Raw genomic sequence first — 20,152 nt, forward strand, 5'->3', positions numbered from 1 at the left:
AGAAATTGGACTGACAGCCGGGCATACAGACATACAAACAGACGGACAACGACGATATAACACGAATTGGGGAAAATGCTACAAAAGTGGCTTGCTTTACATTTGAGCAAAAACAGCCCGGAGGTCCCTTTTTGTTTTGGCCTCTTTAATTAATTGCCAAAAAGTGAGTCGGACAAAAAACCGAAAAACACTTGTGGCCCCAGCAACAAAACACGGCCTGTTCGACCGGAAGGAAGTCAGTAAGATTGTGCACAAAAGGCCCAAACGCGCACACAGGCACAAAAACACATACACACTCATACATACGTATAGGCCACACTAAGCACCCACACAACGTAAGCCATTGCCATTTTGTAGCATACTTTTGTGCGCGTCTCTGTTTATGCGACTTGTAAACTTGGTCTTCTGTGCCTGGCCTTGTTTGTCCTTCCTGCGCTGTTGTTGTTCTTTTCTCACTTCCCTGCTGATTGCCGGCAACATATTTCGCAAATTGCTGTCAAAGTGTTAAGGAACTTGACTCGGTTCGGGGCCAAAAGGACCCCGCAATGAAGTCGAGCCCGGCAACTCCGCCCCAATATGAGTACGTTTCGCCTCCTCTAATTGCAGGCAGTCGTGAAGATGAATTGCTAATGGTTTTATGTTCTTCTTTTTTGTGTCTGTGCAAACAACAATAATAATTATAATCATGAGCCGACTGGGTTTTCATAGGCCGCTCTTACCGAGTTTCGAATGTCAGTTTGTAGCACACAATGGTAACCTTGAAGATATATGGCTACTGTGGTATAATGATGATGGAAAGTGTCCAGAATGAATGCTGATGAAGATGAAAGATGTATGTGGCTCGTCAAGTGCTCTTCAATCCGGCCTGAGTGTGAAAGTTTTCTATTACCATTCGGTGTATTTCTCCTACCAGTTGAGCAGTTTTTTTTTTTGCGCCCAGAGCAATCGCTCAAGTTGGATCTACCTGGAGTAGCTTCAATTAGTGGCAAATGCAAGATATTTTTCAATTAGCCGACGCAGGTTAGGGCAAAGTTACTTAGACAACGGTCGGGAATTACTGGGAAACTGGGAAGCGGGAAGACTAAGAAACCAAGAAAGTGGGAACTGCAGAGACAGCGCATTGGGTTTCTGCGGCTTTGGGCGTGCAATTAACAGCATCACGTGACCTGCAACCCAAGGCGGAGCACTCAGTGGCATGAAAAATGAAGTCGAAGCAGTTGAAGCACTCGCTGCAGGGGCCTCATCCTGATTTCCCCCCACCCACGAGCCAGCAACCTTCTCTAACCTTCAGTGCACAAACCACAACCTCCAGCTCAATCACGACCCGAATTGACTTTTGGGCTGCTGTGCATCATTAATTCACTTCAGCTGAAATTTGGGAAATTCGAATTGAAATCGACTTGGGGTTAGGGGAGATCGAGTCTCGATGGGAGAAGGCCGTGCCTTTGCGCCAAAAACCGAATGAAAATAATAAAAATGTAATTAACGCCCAGGCCATAGACAAAGTGTAAGTGGGGCAGGGCCGCATTGCTGTTTTCTTTGGCGTGTTTCCCTCCCTTTTCGGCTTAGGGTTTTGTGGGACCATTTGGCTCATTTCTTATACAATTAAGTGGCCACTGCTTATGGCCAAGGGGTCCGGAACCCCGGCGATGTCTGCCCTTCTTCAACTTTGTCTATGCCTGTCATGAATCTCATTCCGGGGCGTAGGCGGTCGTGGGCGTGGCCGCTTCGTTTCATACCCGCTGCTGTTTTTGTTATTGCTTATCTGATTATGCGGATGGCTGGTCTTGGATTCTGGATTCCGGATTCTGGACCCAGGACTACGGACTGCGGACGGGGTCCCGGGTGACACGTCAATGACAGCTCCGTGGAGAGTTCAAAAGTTTAATTACCAGTCGCAGTAATCAGTGTGTTTGGATAAATAAGTACAACAGCTAAAGCATTAGTAAAAGTTTGGGCAGATATAGCTTCTCTTTGCGGTACCAGTAATTGATAAAAATCTAAAACGAATAAGATATGATATTTAATTTAAACCAACAAATTTCTCGAATTCATCTGCGTATCTTTAGATTTGTACTTCTCTGTGGGGTCATGTTAAAAAAAAAAAATGATTACATACAAAACGCTGTTAAAGAAATGGAAAAAATGGAAACTAAAATATTATTCCTTTTTATTTAAGACTTGATATGGCTATATCTAATAAAATATATTTCCTTTTTATTTGCAGGTATGTTCTTTGGTCGGTGGTAATTTCTAAAAAAACTCCCATTAAATTGAGTAAGTTTTTATTGAAATAAAAGTTTCATTGGGTCATCATTTAACCCCTCTCGTTAATACAACAAGTATCTACCACATAGAGTAGTCTGCCCTTCTGGCAACACAACATTGGAATAAAATTCCATTCGTACCAATTTTTTTTGGCCAAATTACGTTCATGTGGGGGGCAGTGGTGTTGGCTTTCTGATCCCAACGGGCTGTATTGGATAGAAATAACGAAACAACACAAAAAGTTGATGAACAACAAGACAATGAACTATGTAAAACTTCTAGCCGCAGTAAATGGCTACAGCGAAATGGCCCTCAGACAAATTTTTCGCTCAGTGCAGAAGGGGAGAGGAATGAAGTGCAAAGGTAGGGGGAATGGACAAAGGGTCCTTGTTGCCCTCGGGGGAACTGGGCCAACATAACGTCCGCAGCGCCAAAGGAAGCGAACGATGGGGGCTGAGATACCATTCGGCTAATAGGGCAGCCAACAAAATTCGTGATGCGGGGAACATCCGAGGCAACAAACAACAAAGTGGCAACTGTTCGGCACTAGATAAGCTCCGTTGCATTGACCACTTGGATACGATCCGAATAGATTGGAGCTACTTGGCGTCCACTTAAGATACACAAAGCTGAAAAAGATACAAAAGTGGCCAGAGATAATGGAGAAGAGGACCTCAAGCTGCTGCTCAAGACTTTGGCAGGCAAAGAGGCAAGAAACACGGATATCGACAGATGGATGGGGGGAAAAACAAAAATTGATTAATGGATGCCAACGATTGAAAAACGACAAACACAAGAACAACAGAATCAAAGCTAGTTTATGGGAGGTGGGGGAGAAGCGATCCGATCTGTGGCAACATCAAAGTTGAGGTGCATGCCACGCGCCATGTGGCCCGTGGAGGTGGTGACCCCAAAAAATACAAACCAAGAAGAACATGAATTTGGTTGCCAATCAATTGAATGGGCCTTGCAATCTGCTTCAGACAAACGCGGGCAAGAATTTCGTTTTAAAATATGAAGAACATGGAAAATGATTTTAAGAATAGTATTTTCAATCGGAATAAGTAAATTCACACATTATTTTAAATAGTTAAAATATTTTATATCATCTGCTTTGTTCTTATGAGTTTTCTGAAAAAGACACTCCATACCAATTAAATATAGTTGGTATTTTGAAATACCATGTCCAGGAATTACTTAAATAAATAAAATGAAAAAGTTTATAAATGCTGGACATAACTGTGCGTGCCCATAAACCGACTTGCGGTTGCTTTTTATTGCACACTAAAAATGATCCACAACGGCATTGGATTGAATGCGATGCCGTCGTGTTGCAGTCCATCCATCTGTCCATCCAACCGGCTCTCCATCCATCCATCCATCCAGCCAACCATTTGTCCAGCCATCCATCTCGTCTGCTGACCCGACTGCAATTGTTTTGTTTGCTTTCATGTCTGCCCCGCAAAAAACACACACACACCCATCTTTTGCGTGAAGGAATTGTAGCGCAAGAATAACACAAACCAGCGACGACGCCGGCGTACTTAAAGTACGGCAAATGTTTGTGGATTTTATTGTGGCGGTATGGCGGCATGGCCGGGATGAGTTGTATAAGTCAGATGAGTCGGTTGCTGAGGCTGCATCCGAAAGTAAAGCCCATGAGAATGAGACCGAGACGAAGGCCAAGCGTCGTCGATGACGTTGATGAATTTCTATTTACTTTGTTTAATTTCTGTTTTTATTTGCCATTCGACGGAGCCACTCAGCAGTACGGAGAGGCAGAGAGCAGCGGGCATCGAATGCGGATGAAGAGGTCTGCGTGCAATTAACGCAAAGTGCTTCACTGTACTTCGATGACGTGGGTGTAGGCGGGAGGAAATGGGAACGGGTGCCAGTGATGCCAAAATCAATAAATAAATAATAAATATAATATTAATATTATTTATACAAAAATTTTACACAATTCGTGTTGTATTAAAGAAGATATATTTCACCGATTCATAGATTTTTACCTTTACAACGAAATATTTGTAATATTTTATGTAAATTACTTAAGAATTAAATATTTTAAGATGTCGAGTACGATTGGGACTTGCTAGATGTCCAATTAGTTTTACGATGGTGTATATGGCTAAAAAATTTCCCATTGTCCAGCTCCGATGGGAGTTTGTAAGCTGCAATTACCGTTCGCCTGTTGACCATTTAATTGATTTTGACGCCGGTCGTCGAAAAACATTGATGGCTTGGCCCCACCTCCAACTGTCGCCCTCTCGCTCCAACACTTGTTGTCCCTCTCTCTTTTGTGGCTGCAATTAGTGCAGTGAGCTGCAGCGTTTTCGATATGTGCTAAGTAAACCGTTGCAAGCCCTTCTCTATTTTGTTTTTATTCCGGGAAAAGTGACCTCCTCCAGGGTCAGTGGGAAATCTTAGGGCCCAGAGCAACTCTCATTTTTCTTTGGCTTTCTCTGCTTTGCTTACTTTTCGTACTTCCTTCCTGGTTACTTTGTTTGTCCAGTGATTAACTACTGCTAACTGCTTACTCTCACCCCTTTTTTCATTTATCCGGCTTTGATTTTCCGTAAAGAGAAGCTCATCCCACTTCGGTAATTATTTGCGAAACTTTTTATATACGAAGCAATCTGTTTGGGATTCATTTTTTGCTGGTTCCGTAAAATTTGTTTGGCTGTCGAAGTCAAATGAGGTTAAAATACGGATACCATACTACGGGACCGATTGCGGGACCGATTGAAGATATGGCCTAGTGTAACCCAATACAAAAAACAGAAACTAAATATCTCTCTCCGTTTTGATGTTATTAATTTTGGCCACAAAAAGGTACCATTTAGCCTATAGTGCAATGTTGCGCAAGTGAAAGAGCAGTGCGTGTGTGTGTGTGTGTTTGTGTGAGTTGGCCATAAAATATTTCAGCTCAAGCAGATAAAGTTACGTGCTCAAATAGATTTGCTTCTGCTACTGAATTTGCACTACCACATCCATCTTCTGTACGTTGGGAAAATGCCTTAGTTGGATAACCAAGCTGAAAAATGCAAATAGCGAGAAGTTCTAAAAGAAATCAGCTTACATGCGAATGAAAACTATACCAATTCCAAGGATATACATGCCATATTCATCATCCTTTGATGCTTATTAATTATGCTAACAATTTGAATAGCAGCTTTAATCATAAGTCCGCGCAAAATGTGGCATGCGAGCATTTCCCACTAATTAGTTTCTGGAATTTTTCCCCGCAAAGCACAGCAAAATCTACAATAACAAATTGTTGCCGTAAATCAATTGGAACCGAAACAAGGAATTATATGAGCCATATATATGCCCACAAAACGGTCCCATAACTTTCCGCGCCATTGCAAATGACTGCACCGCCCCCGATTCGTGTCTATCTATTGCGGACTACTGGTGAATAACTCACAATTCGAGCGGAGCGATTCATGAGTGTGCCAAATGCTGTTTGTTTTTCCCCTCCAGATTTGTTCGCCTCTTTGTTTTTATTCCGAGCTCGATGAAAATAGAGAGCGAGCGAGAAATGGAAAATATTTCATGGCAGCGATGAAAGCAAAGGCTGGCCTAGTCCTGCTATGGAATAACTAATAAATTGGCGCTTAATCAACTTCTGGGCCAAGCGAAGAGCAAAACAAAACCAAACAAACACTGGCCACATGCACCAGCTGCTACACAAAATGTTGCAAGCTGCACTAGGGATCGGGAAAAAATTGTGTATCAAGTGGAATTAATTTAACTCATGGACCGCAGTCGCACTCGCAGTCGCAGTCGAGGCGCCTCTTTCAGCATCTTTTATTTTAGATATGGAAAAAGTAAATAAAATGCAATCAAATTAAATGCAGCACAAACACATAGCGCCACTAGCAACAACCATCTGAAGTGGCAGCAACTTCAGCGCGCAGCGGCAGCGGCAACAACTGCGAGTGCACTCGAGAACAGGGCCAGAAGTTTGGGGATTGGCGAGCTCTGGCGCTAGTTGAGTCCAAGTGAAGACCACTTCTCCGAGCCCAAGTCCCGGCCAGCTCGCACCATAATCCACCACCACCCCTTTCGGCCTGTTGCTGCTCCTGCTTGCCACAGCGTGGTGCAACATTGTTGTAGTTACTCTACTCTAAACTTTGTGTTTCTTTCTTTTTTTTTTTTTTGCTGTCTGGTAGGCGCAGCGGAAGCAGGAAAAATAATAACAACAAGGCGCATAAATTTCACCAGCTTCCACCGCAGCAACAACAAACAAAAGCTGAAAAAATACAGAAGCCTAGACTAAAGAAATTATAATCACTGTCCCGCTGCCTTGGTAAAAGTTTAAAGTTCTTCGGCAGTGAAAACTATAGTTGTATATCAATTGAAGTGCCAACAAAATGCTGGAAACCATTTGCCAAGAGGATTGCGTGAAACTATTTAATTAAATTTGTCTTATTGTTATGTTAGAAGTTATAGCTGGAAATGAATATATAGAACATTGCTAAGGGGAACCAATGAAATGTTTGATATTGGGTCAGATACATTCATTCTAACACACGTTTATTAAATTTGTTATTTGTTGGTAAAATGACAAGTACATGTGCACTAGATCCCTACTTAAAAATATATATATATATATTTAAAAGATGATATAGGGGACTTTGAACTTCTCGTTTGCCACATCAGTCGACAGCTTCGCGTAGTTTCTGCTGCCTCCGCGGGTCTGAGTTGTATTTATTTTGATTTAGCAGGCTCCTTTTGTTGGCGGCGCTAGTATTTGGTTAATGATGATGAAGCGCAGCATGTTGAAAGGCAAATAAACAGCGGTTGAGCTGCAGCTGCTTCCTCACACACGCGCGCACACACACATACACGCATTCGCTTTAATTAAGCAAACATAGAGAATGTTCAGCGTTGCGGCTAAAAAATTCATTAAAACAAAGTTCTTCCCCCACTTGCTGGCGACTAAAACAGCGCGGAAAACGCTCCGAATTGCTGTGGGGTTCGCTGTTTTTCACCCAGTCGCCTTAGAGCAAACAAAACGCACGCGCGTCAGTCGCAGACATTTAATTTGCATAAAAAGTTTGCCACCCGAGCAGGACTACTCCCAAGTTCGTATCCTAGCCACGGGGATTTGGGTGGCATAGAAGGCCAGGACTTCAAAACATCTTAGGTCTTTGGTCCGTCGATCCTTTGTGGGCGTCGGGATTGTTTGACTGCGGCAGCGACCCGCGACAATGTCGAGTATAATGGCAATTGGCGAAATTTGCATAATGTTAATTTTAATTTGAAATTTGGCCACTCAACGGTGGCCCAGTCATCGGAGGACCAGCGCACCACATTTATCTCTTACAACGTGTTGATGCGGCACATAAAATGTTCAGCAGCTTGGACCCAAAAATAATAGAACTTATTACCCGAGGCCTAGGAGCAGACAGCATTTAAATTCGGATGGTAAAAAAATGCTCTCAATTGTCAAGTCAGTGTCTTGTTCATTTGAAGCTAGTATTACATTTCTTTTCATTCAGTCAATTTTTAGGTATTCTGTGTTATTTAAACAACTTTTTATTTACTCTGAACGAATAAGAGAGAAAAACTACTTGCTTTATGTCTTAAGCCGTTAAGTAAATTCCACACTTTAAATATTTGTTGAAGCATGGCGAGGAAGTATTTACCGAAACAAAATATTTAAGTCAAAGGACTTGAATTCCTTTGGTTGAGAAAATATGTTTTCAAATGTTAAGTCAGTGGCGGTGGTGGCAAATGAGTTTTATTTTCAGACAACAAATAAATTGAAATATTCATATACCAGAGCTGAGCAGAAGATGTTCAATTAAGATCTAATACGTGGGTGTGAAATTTATTCGACATTAAATAATAAAACACTATAAGACAATGAATTCTTAATTAGTGCAAACATTGCCATTGCTTTACTAATTCATTCGAGAAAACATTCAAGACATGAGAATTCAATTTATTCAAAGGCGGCAGCAAAGTCAAGCTTTTCCTAGACTGCACAACTGCAGTCATTCGGTCGGCGGTTGCACATATTTCCTTCCCCAAATTGCTGGTCTGTGGAATGGCCCAAATGCGATCGGTTATCTTTCAGCTGCAACCCATTGTGGCCTGTGGGCACTTTTTATTCGACTTGGCAGGCCTTGTCATAATGCGACTAGCAGTGGCTTGGGGTCATGTCGTGGCCACAGTCGGGATTTATGTGACCCGCTCTGTGGGGCAAGTGTTCCGGGCAGTTATGCCGCTCCGGTCGTACCATAAAGTGCATAATTGGCCTAGTCGGAGATTTATGCAGCTGCTGCTCCTGTTTCGGCACCAGATCCTGCTACTACTACTCCACTGGCCACTTGAAGCTGCATAATTAGCGCACTGGCACTTGTGCCTAATGACCCTGTTAGACACGGCCACATCACATTAGGGCCAGTCAGATGGGCCTTGCCATCTGGCAGGATGCAGGCCGAAAGGTCAACCTCCCCGCACACACACACGCGCGCGCGTTTAACAAGCGCCAATAAATATCATAGGTATGCATTATGTATGTGTGTGCAGTCGCCCATTCAGGCCCAGGTTCATGTTTCCAAGTCGAAGCCAAGTGCATTGCACTCGAGATGCCTAGCCCTGCTGGCAAATCATGCTGTCTAAATTTGTATTTATTAGACAATGCGCCACGGGGCGTATGTGTAATATGCCATGCTATGCCATTAGATGCATTCCAATCCAACATGACAGCCTCAGAGCGTGTGTGTGTGTGTGTGTGTGTGTGTGGTGTACTGGTTGTGTGTTCTCTCTCCAGCCTGTGGTTACAACATGACTAGCTAGCTGTGAGAGCTCGTGTGGGTGCGAGAAAGCCCGGATTAGCCACGAGATGCTCCAAGGAACCGGGAACGGAACAACGGTTCTATTGAACCCGTTTGAAGTGCCCACATTATCATATTCCCCGTTTCTGAGGGCCCGAGGAAAATCCAATAAAAATAATGAAGCCAGAGACAGTCCAGCAACAACAGCAGCAACAATGGCGTCGACGGGTTCAGAGTGTGCCATAAAAAAGGAGCTGAGCAGCGCATGAAAAATATAAAAAAGTTAAAATAATAGAAAGCTGCTGCTGCTGGTGCTTTCGCTGCTGCTACTTTGTGTGCATATTTCGCTGCATATTTTGACTCCAGAATAAATAGACTTTTGCATACGAGACTGGGAATGCGTTTATGTGTCTGCAAATGTGTATGCATGTGGCACATTCTCAATTTATTTACAAAACGGGTACCTCCATTACAGATTCGCTCTGTGGCAGTTGTAGCGAAACATATAAAATTACGAGAAGCCAAGTCAAGGGCGTGGCCCCATCAGGACGAAATATCACTGTATCTGTATTTAAGCAATCACAATCACTGCTGCTCTGCGGAATTCAGCACAGAAAACATCAAACATTTTGCGGTGAAATGGGAATAGAGACAAACACCATCGGCATCCAACCCATTCACACTCGATCACACACTCACTGGCCGTTCAATGGGCAAATAACATGTCAAGTCTCATTATATTTGACAATTCGAGTAACCACTTTCATTGGAACAGTGCTTCGGACAACAAGTTTAGTTAGGAAAATCTAAATAAAAAAAATCAAATTAAACTTCCTTTCAATAGATTGAGATTATTTTTATAAGATTCTTTTTCGACATTTTTTGTTATTGTTAAAAATTTACTACAAAACTGATTGCTTGATGTGCAGTAATGTGCTTAAAAAAGGCCAAAAACATTAAGCCCTTGACCTGAAGAATTTGGTCGAAACAAAGTCAAACCGAATCGTATGTGTGCAGTAATCAGCTTAAAAATATGGCCAGAGTCTTAAATCTGCGTAAAGGAAAACGTAATAACTTCAGTTCGAGTATAAAGCCCATTACAAAACGAGTTTACTGCCTCGTTGTGGCAATTATTTGCATGCTTATCAGCAAATGTGAAGGCATTATTATAAATTGGCGTTTAAACAGCCGTAGGACCACTGTGGCATTCCCAGCTTTCGCTTCATCGGCGGCCGGGGCATCGTTTTTATCAGTCAACCTGCGGCAATGTCCAAGCCATTGTCCCTCCGCCCGAGAATCCATCTACTGGTGGGGCTGTGTGTCTGCTAAAATGGCTGGCAATTTAGAATTTATGGCAGCTGCATGATTTGTATGATACGAACGTAAGCAGTTTGCACTCACGTACCAATGGGGGCATTCATTCACGCACACACACTCGTACATATAGACGAGACCAAAAGAGGAGCAGGATGTGGTGGCACAAAGGGTTGCCGGTATCCGCATCTGTATCTACGTATCTGTATCTGTGCCCCGGGCAGCGGCGCATTTGTCTATTTGAACTTGCGCTGGGCGCAGTGTGATCATTTAATTTGAATTCGCGTCTGACATGGCCGACGGCAAAAAATTAAACAACGCATAACGCGCATACAGATGCGAATGGACCATTTAAATATATATGTAGTCGCGGTATATTTTAGCCGCTGCTCATTTGCATTTGCCAGTGAAATTGGTTAATTTCATTCCCATGTAGCTGCCGCAGAACCGGGCGGCGGTGGTTCGCCTGTAATTTGCTCATTAAAGCGCCAGGACAGCTGCCAAACGGATGCGGCAGGATACTGGATGCAGGATGGATGAGCGTGGATGAGGATATGGATGTGCATGTGGATGCTTCAGCCATCAGGGCATCCGAACATTCAGCTGTTGCTGTCAGTGCATTGCATTATGCGCGTAAGCGTAAAACTTTCAATTATTTAAATTATGCCACACGAACAATGCCACAAGAGCTTCAAGCCGGCACATATGCCACCAAAAGCGTCAGCTGCAGGTTGTCCGTCTTCCTGTTTTGCTGCTCTAGTTGTTGTTGTTGGTGTTGTGGCCGATGCTGCCACTGCAACAATGTTTCCAACATTGTCGCCCATCGTCAGCTGCTCGTCTACAGATTCCATGTTACAAAAGTGCCGCAAGTTAAACGCATGTCGACACAGACCCATCCCTGTACACCCCACAATCCCCACATCCAATGCATCCCATTCCATACCATACCCTACCATGCCGTGCCCATCTCATTCCTGCAACTCTATACCACCCACATAATTCATTCATATCATCAGTGTTCGCGTAACGGAGGAGACATCGTCAGATGAATGATGGCTCCAACATATCGCGCATATCGGCAACATAACCATTGTGTAAATGTCACTTCATCTCATCCCATCGCATCCCCAAGTGGAAGCTGAGGTGTCAGCAAGAGGGACTGTGTTCTCCCTTCTTTTATTTATTGGGAATATTGCACACTCGTCGGGTATAGCTCGTCAAAAGAAGTAACTACTGAAGCGTGATCTGATAGTTTGCTTATGCACTTAAAGAAATTCAGATATTTATTGAGTTATTAAGAAAATAGCTTGTGAAAGTGTCTGAAATAGGGTCTTTTTGTGTTCAATCTCTGCCGAATTATATGCATAGAAATTTTTAGTGCTGTTGATTCATCATGATTGGAAAATTTTATATATATTATGTTATAATGTTTGAGCTTGCTGTAGTATTTTTAGAGTGATGAATAACCGTTGCTAGTTTATCTTCGGTGTAAATGTATTTTGGAATATTTGTCCTTGCTGAGACATGACACTTTGCTGACTGAAATAAAGGGTATACCGCGATCGGTGCAGAGCACAGGAACTGCAATTTGCAGGACTGTCAAACAAGTTGTATGGTTGGTTGGTCAGCCACCTCATCCGCCGACGCTGACATCACAATTAAGCCATAACTCATCGGGCAATGGCAATATGTGAGCTGCATTTTGTATTGTGCCAGTGGCTCGGTTACATTCCATTACGGCCATAAAAAGAGGCTTACCCCCATCGATGGTGTCGGAAAACCAAAAAAACAAAAAAAAAAATAATAAATACACAGCGAAGAACAGTGCAGAAATCCGTACAAATGCCACACACGAGCTGCAACAGGAAAAGGCGGCAGCCGACCAAATAAACCATTCGAAGGCGGTTGACAAAAAATGCACAGATTCAGATACAGATACAGATACGGCTGCCCATGCATACAGATACGGATACATATTGCCATTCATTGCTCCTCTGCCTGTTTCATATTCGCATGTATTTACTTTGTATCACTTGTCACATTTTTTATTGTCATTGCCCGCCGCCGTGGGTGCTGTGATTTTTTTATGGCTCATCTGGAGTAGGGACGGACAGGGATTCAGATCCGCTATTATTATTATTATTGTTATTATATCATTCTTCATCAGCTTGATTCGCCCATTCATTGTTGTGTTTATAAGGAGCTCAGAAATGGGAAAATATCTTTCATTACTTGTTTGGAGCTGTCGCAGCTGCTGAAGGGATTAATTTCTTGATTTACCCGCGGCATATACATTTATATGCGAATACACCCGAGCATCGAGAATGAGTGTTGCTTTGTTCTTTAGCCGTTGTCCCTGGCAGCCGTTGCTCCACCAAGACGGCTCCAATTCCCTTCAGCGGTCTTGCCGTTTTATATCCAACTGTGCAATTGCTTGGAAGCGTATTGAAAGTACCGCATAGCATTGAAGAGCCACTGGGAAAATATGCTAATGCCATTCGATCAGGACGGGACGCTGGTGGGGAGGGGAGCCATCAGTCAACAGCGTGTCAGACGCGCGGAAAGTGAAATGAAATTCTTATTTTCATTTTTTTTTTTTTTTTTGTTCACTTATAAGCGCCAAACACTTTCTATTGTTGAGAGGGCTTTACCATACCCACACCGCCCACGTATTTTTCTAGGGGATTATCGTTCCTCCTTTTCTGTTTTCTGTTTTCCACGGGGTTTTTCGTTTAAATTGTTTTAGATTTTGCCTCTGTTCATTGGATCGCGTTTTGCAGATACTCCATTGCTTATTTTGGACCAGAAATAACAAAACAACAACTTGCTAGGGATTATCCTTTGGATTTTCTATTAGTCCCGTATTTGTTTTCTATTTATTTGTGTGCGAAAATAAAACGCAAACAGAGAAAAAAGTCAAAGTATTAAAATCTCGAGGCCACTGATGGCGAATGCCGGAAAAAAGGGTTGGCATATACAAGTTTACCTTATCCGAAATACCGTTTACCAATTACTTAAACATAAGGTAAAACCCCGGGGGATTTACAAGTGTTTTTCACCGTTCGTGTTTTTCCGTTTTGGTTTTTTTGTCCTTTGGGTTCTTCCTCTTTTTGGTTGCTGTCCGCATCAACAGACCGGAGTTTTTATAAACTGGACTTTAAGGACCTCCGAAAATAAGTGACAACATTACCATCAAATCAAATGACTTAAAGTTTGTGACAAACGTATCAAATCGAGTGATTCCGCAGAGAAAGGACTTCAAATGTGATAAGCCCCTGGTATTTGTTTAATTTAATCAGATATTCGCATTTCAAAGCTATTCTATGATGATTCAAAACAAGTTGACTGCCGGATGTCCTAGTTGTCACAATGCAAATTATAGCCCGACACCCACTCGAAATGTGGTTTAATCAAATTGCATTTAAAATGCAAAGCGAGGAAGAGCCAAGTGTCGCAAAGAGAAGCGAAATGCAAATCTCTGGTTGGGAAATGAAAGCGCGAACGGCAGAGAAAATGAATTATTTTATTAACGCTTAACAAAAGCAGTTCCGAAAAACACTGCGCTCATAAATATCAAAGTGAAGTCAATTCCCCGCTGCTCTATTAAAATCACATTACGCATCGTAAAATGCCATTTAAATCATAAAAATTCCACATAAATTCATATAACAATAAAACATTAATTTTAAGCAAATAAAAAACGATGTGCCGATAAATCAAAGCAGGAACTGCAATAAATTATGCAATTTGCATTAAAAACCAAAAAATAATAAATAACAAACAGTAAAGAACAAAAAGGAGCAATAAGCAATAAGCCGCAAACAACAATATTCCGGTGGCAGCAACAAACCGAAGTGAAATGACAAAAAAATGTGAAGCTAATTTGTCAGCTTGTTGAATTTTATGGAGTGGGTGGCATTGGGATTGGGATTCAGTTTCGGATTCGGACTCGGATTCGAATTTGGATATGGACTGGAACTGGGATTGGGTCAGCCAGATGCCAACGAGACCACAAAGCCATGAAGCCGTCACTCAATCAGATAGCAAAAGCGAATTGAAAACCGTGTGCGGATAGTGATTGCAAATTACAATTAACCAAAGAATGGTTTTTTGCCAGACCCTCTGGTGGCAATTACCTATAATATTTATGGACAAACCGCAAAACATTTGTCGAGCGTTGCATTTACATGTGTAATTGCTGGGCGGGCTGGCTGTGCGAGTAAGTGCGTGGGCGTGGCTGCGCTAATTAATTGCGCCATAAGAGCCACCTGTTGCTGCACTCACACACAAACACACACACTTTAATTACGTATACGCCGTGTTGGCGGTCGTCAGAAGAATCGAAGGATTTGCCACTAATCAGCATTTCGGGCGTTTAATTAGAGAGGAAATAATGGCAAGGACGAGTGGACAAATCGATATGCGAGAGCAGGATTGTACAGGATTGGCAGCATATTGCTGCTATTCCATAATGCAACAGATTTGTCAGACATTTGCCTTCTGGCCATGGCAACAAACACACACGCAAACAGCCAGCTGCCAAACATTTGCACTTGTCATCCGTGTGCGTGTGTGTTTGTGCTTCTGTGTGTGTTGTCTGGTTTTCTCTCTTTGCCAAACCGCCAGGCATTTACCTCGTGCAAATGTGTTTGCCTGTAAATAAAACCAGGACCCAAGTAACTTCTTCCTGTCTTTCTCCTTCCGTTTCCCCTCACTCACACACACACAGACGCAAAGACATACAAGCATGCAGACACGCAGTGCCAATAAAAGTTTGTCATAATGCATTTGTCGAACTTCAGACAAAGCCAGAGGGCAACTAATTTGGTCCTGGCCATTGTTGATTATGTGCCAGCTATAATGATCTGGCCATTTGATGCTGCCATTTGCGGGGCTATGGTTACGCATGTTGCACATAAGACGTACATAAGTCAATTAAGGGGCATTTGTGTCCACTCGGGCGAAATAATTAGTTATGCTCATAGTTACCACTGCCATTGATTTATAGTGTAGAGCGAAGATTGCCCATTAAATTGGGCACCTAAATTTAATTTGACCTGTTGATAGGGAAACTTGTCTCAGTTTCTTGATTTATTGCTTAAACATTTACATACATGTGTACACACAAACTGAATGCAGAACAGGTTTTGCTCCTAATGAGCGGGCATAAATCAGAGAAACCCAAACGGGTTCGCCCATCTGATAATCACCAAATCATATTCAGCCAAGGGATTCTTATCGTTTTTTTTTTTTGTCTGCTGCTCTTCTCGTTGTCTGGGGGATAAAGTAGGTTTCCAGGAAGTAACCGAATCGCTCTACAATTACAGTCGCCCAGAATGGAGAGTGTGTTTGCTCCCGAGTCCCTGGGACAACATGAGACACTTTTGCGAACAAAACACCGCTGGCAAAGAAGACAAGCTGCAGAAAAACAACAACAGAGCAGGGCGATGGAAGAAGAGTTATTTTGCATGGAAAGTATCGCATATCAGCAGACGACAAGGACGAGCATAGCGAGCCAGGACGAGAGTCGCCACCCTTTTTGTTCGGATGTAATGTAGCGCCGCATTTTCCTGGGCTTCCCATGCGCATTCCGCTATTGTCCCTGTGCTGCAAGACGCATTTATTAAAGATTTACAGTGGCAACTCGCAGACAAACAACCAGCAACACAACATTCGGTCCGCCTTTTGGCATTTGAGCAGCTTGCATATTTCCCTCGTCTTTTGTTTCATTGCTTGCCACCACCCATCGCTGCTGGCTACGTAATTTCATTTGCATTGGAAAAGAGGTGGGAAAATGAGAGCGGGGGGTGGGGATGGGGAGCTGGAAAATGCGTGACTCCTTTGGGGAATGGCAGGCTGGTTGGGAAAACTTTTGCAGTTATGTCCGCAACAGGAAGGAGCACATCGAGCAAATGCTTTAAGTATGGTTACCATTTTGTATTTGGCTGCATTCTGCATTCAGCATTCAGCAAACTGCATCCTGAATCCTGCATTTGCCTGTCGCTGACGCACGTACGAAGGACACCGGGGAGCCAAGCCGGCGAGCAGCCGAGCACAAGGACGACACACGTCACGGCAAAAGTTAAAAGTTTGCCATCAATGTTTGCATTTCAAGTTTCACTCCTGGCTGGCAGTTCATTTTGCGCTGCACACAGACGTCCTTGACAGGATGACAGGGATCCTGGATTGCGGGCCAGCTGCACTGGCTGTTTCCGCACTTTTGTGCACTACTTTAAATGAAAATTTAATTTTCCTCTTATGCGTTCGCTTTAAGCACAGCTAATGAAAATGCTGAGTGGCTGTCTTAAAGCTCAGGAATTTGATTTCAGCCCGCAAAACTTTTCGCACAGCTCAAAGACAAGCAGCAGGTGCGCTTATAAATAAAAGTTTCTTGAGATTATTATGGGTAAAATATGCTTCGCAGCACAATATTAATAATAAAGTGTGCGTGAATCATGTCTTAAAATTGAGCTAGATCTAATATGGGAAAACTTTCTGCATTATTAATACTTTAAATTAAAAGAAATCGAAATGAACTTTAACTTGTTAAGAGTCTATACAACCATGTTCATTTCCTGCCTACCTGATCAATCAAATCGCTTGGGCAAATTACAAGTGAATCATTTCAACTCAATCCCTTCCAACGCCCACCCAACGCCAATCAGTCATTCATTCAAATCGAGCCCAATAGATGTACCCTTTCAGTAAAAAATCAATTGAGCTTTGACCACAAGCTAAACCGAGTGAAGTCTTTGAACCCCAAAATGCCAGCTTGCCCTGCTGTTTTTGCAGTCCTGAACTGCAAAACTCAGGCAAGTTGGCAAATTAGATGAATCTCTGGGAGAATGAACAAGCCCCAAGTGTGGCGGCAAAGTTAGTTGATGTTGCAGCCGGCGAAACTTCAATTCCCCGATCAGGTGCGGACCCATTTTGGTTGTCCTGGGAAATGGGGGATGAAGTTGGAGTCCGGATCCTTGAGTTTGCCCATCTTTCTGCTCACTGGGGTGTTTGCCAACTTGTTTAGCCGTTGTTTGCTGTACGTGTTGTCGTGGTGTTGTACGCACGTAAACGATGCCAAGTCGAGTATTTATTACGCTCACAACTTGACATAATTCCCTTTTTCTTGGGCGAAGTGGTTGGCAGGCCGATACTGACTGAGCTGATGCAGCACTTGAACTAATGCCATCGATATAGATTTATAACCCCGTTGTCACGTATGTATGTGGGAGTACGTTCAATTGCCTGCACCATCATCATTATCATCGTCGTCAGGATCAGGAGAGGCGGAAAAATACATTGGAGTCGACAGGACTGCCACCAAGTTGGGCGGAAGAGAACAAGTTGCGACTTAACAACTTCATCAGCTGGCTGCGCACTTAGTTTGGCTGACAGCCTATGTATATATATAAGCGAGTATATATTTTTGTATGTGCTAACAATAAGATTTCTTAGCGCATTAGGCGGCAGTATCAACAGAAGCGGGGAAAACACATCAAATAAATGCCATTAGCAGCCAACAAACTGTAAGCCAAAATGGCGCCATCAACGCGAAAATAATACGGAAAATGCGGCGTTAATGGCAACGATGATAGAATAGGTCGGAGTGGCGAGGAGTGAAAGCCGGGAAACCCGGATAAGAATGAGACAGAGGGCACCCATGTGAAGGCAAACGATGTTATGATTATTATGTTGCTATTAGATTAAGAGCAATTTTAACTTTTTCCGCTCGCTCACAAAGGCCTTCCGCTCGCCCTTTTCCAGGACTCATTTTCCCGCGCACCTCCCGCGCATTTTCCGTTACTTACATTCTTTTTTTTCGTGCGTCAACGCTTTCCGTTTGGCTTTGGCTTACGACACTTGACGCCCAAGTCCCTCCTTTAATCGCCATCCCCATCCCATCTGTGTAACTTCCAACTTTGGCACACCCCGCCGGACAGAGTTACTCCTTCATTGTTTCTGGCCCGGGTCTTAGCCACGCTTAATTGGTTGGCTTTTATTACTTGGCAAGTGCTGCAAGCGCATAATTTGCGACGACGAAGAACAGTGGGCCAACTCGAAGATTAGGCAAATTTCATGGATGGCTTAACGAAGCAGTTCCTGGGGTTTCTTAGCAGATCTATTAATTAGGATAGCACGAGACGACAGACGCTCGACAAAAAGTAATAGTCTATTTATCTTATTTATTTATGCTGAAATTGTGCACTGAAGTGATAAATAATATACGACGGAGTTGTTTAAATAATCTTCGAAATACTTAATAAAAGGGAATTAATTTTATTTAAAATAAAATGTATAATTTTGGGAATCTAGCAGGTATTCTAGAAACATTTACTTTACATTTGTGGTAAATATTCCCTATTATTCTGGGATCTTTTGCTTTTTATTTACCTCCATACTTTCATGTTCTCGGGTGCGTGAACAGAGAAATCTTTTTTTAATTAAATAAGCATCCGTGGATTAGGTGGAGGGGCATCACAGGCACCGGCATCGCAGTCATGCTGGCTGCCTCACTTCGCACCTTCAACATAGTCTGCAACAAGGCCACGCCCACGAGCGCCGCCCCCACCCATGTTACCACCCACCGACAGGAGGCGCGCGTGCCTTTGGTAGTTTGCGGCACCATTTTAGCGCGAAATGAATTTAAATTGTTTGCCGGCGTTTCCTGCATTAAGGGCAGCTTCCTTTCGAAGACCCTGCTGCTCTTGGTCTTTTTCTTCTTCATTTTCAGCGTAGAAGTAGAAAAACGAAATTACTTAATTACAACAATTATTAAATGGAACGGCCCTAAAAACTTCTAAGGGACGGTGGGATGGGGTTTCCTGTAGGCGACCTGCTGTTGCTGTTGTCTGTTAATTTAATTAAACATTTTCACACCTTCCGACTGATACATTGGACCATATAACAGCCATTTGGTGCCTGTGTCTTGGAATTTTAGGTGTTAATTTCCTGTTCCGTGAATGCAAAAAACAACAAGTGCATCGAGTCGGCTCTAATAAAAATAATTGCCATGGGCAGACTGGCAGGCAGCAGCAGTGGAAAATTACAAGACACGAAGGACCTCGGCTCGGAGTTTTATGCCATGGAAAATTGCATGCGAAATAATTGAAAAGCATCGACTGCAGCTTTGTCCTGCTCCTTGCTGCTCCTTTGGATCCTTTGGGTAGATAAAGTTTCCTCGCAGCACCGAAATAATAGCAGCAAAAGTGGTTGTAAATATTTTGTGCCCGCCATTCGCCATTCGCCAGCAGCTTCTCAGCCCGCAGCGTGACAAAATGCTGCGAAAAGTCATTTTTCAGCTAAATGAATTTGCGCCAACTGCGCAAAAAACAACGCCCAAAAAAGTATCTTAACAGCAAATGGGGAAATGGGGGATTCGAGAGGGGCAAAGAGATGTGACCCAAGAAAATGGCTTGCCACTGGTCGTCGCCAACCAGTTTCCTGTGGGTCAGCGGCAAGTTCAATGGGCAACTAATGAGGCGACCTTTAGATTGCTTTTCACTACTAACTTCGAAACTTTCCATTGCAGGTCCTCCAGGTCCGCCGGGTCCACCGGGAAAACGAGGGAAGCGCGGCAAGAAAGGAGATAGCGGCGAGAAGGGCGATCCGGTAAGTAGCAGTTGAGAACAGGAAATGGAGTCCATATGCTCAAGGAACTTCCAATTGGAAGTTGACACTCGGATTGCAAACATATTAACAAATTGTACACGACTAAAAAATGAAGTGTTATCTTCAGATATGGTTTCTTCATGTTGAGACTCCTTCGCGTTAAGTTAATG

At 43.1% G+C, this 20,152-nt stretch overlaps 1 protein-coding gene across 12 annotated transcripts in view; it reads left to right on the forward strand.

The window, feature by feature from the left end:
- The window catches only part of CG42342 (uncharacterized protein), a 68,594-nt gene that overhangs the window by 27,535 nt on the left and 20,907 nt on the right, over positions 1-20,152 (forward strand). For all 12 annotated transcript variants that reach the window (NM_001202305.2, NM_001144589.3, NM_001275712.1 and 9 more), the window contains exon 3: positions 19,903-19,982. In NM_001202305.2, coding sequence (NP_001189234.1) covers positions 19,903-19,982 — 80 coding nt within the window. The remainder of the gene's footprint in view (positions 1-19,902; positions 19,983-20,152) is intronic.

This window comes from Drosophila melanogaster, chromosome 3R, assembly GCF_000001215.4.
Source record: "Drosophila melanogaster chromosome 3R".
In the NCBI taxonomy this organism is placed as follows: Eukaryota; Metazoa; Arthropoda; class Insecta; order Diptera; family Drosophilidae; genus Drosophila; species Drosophila melanogaster.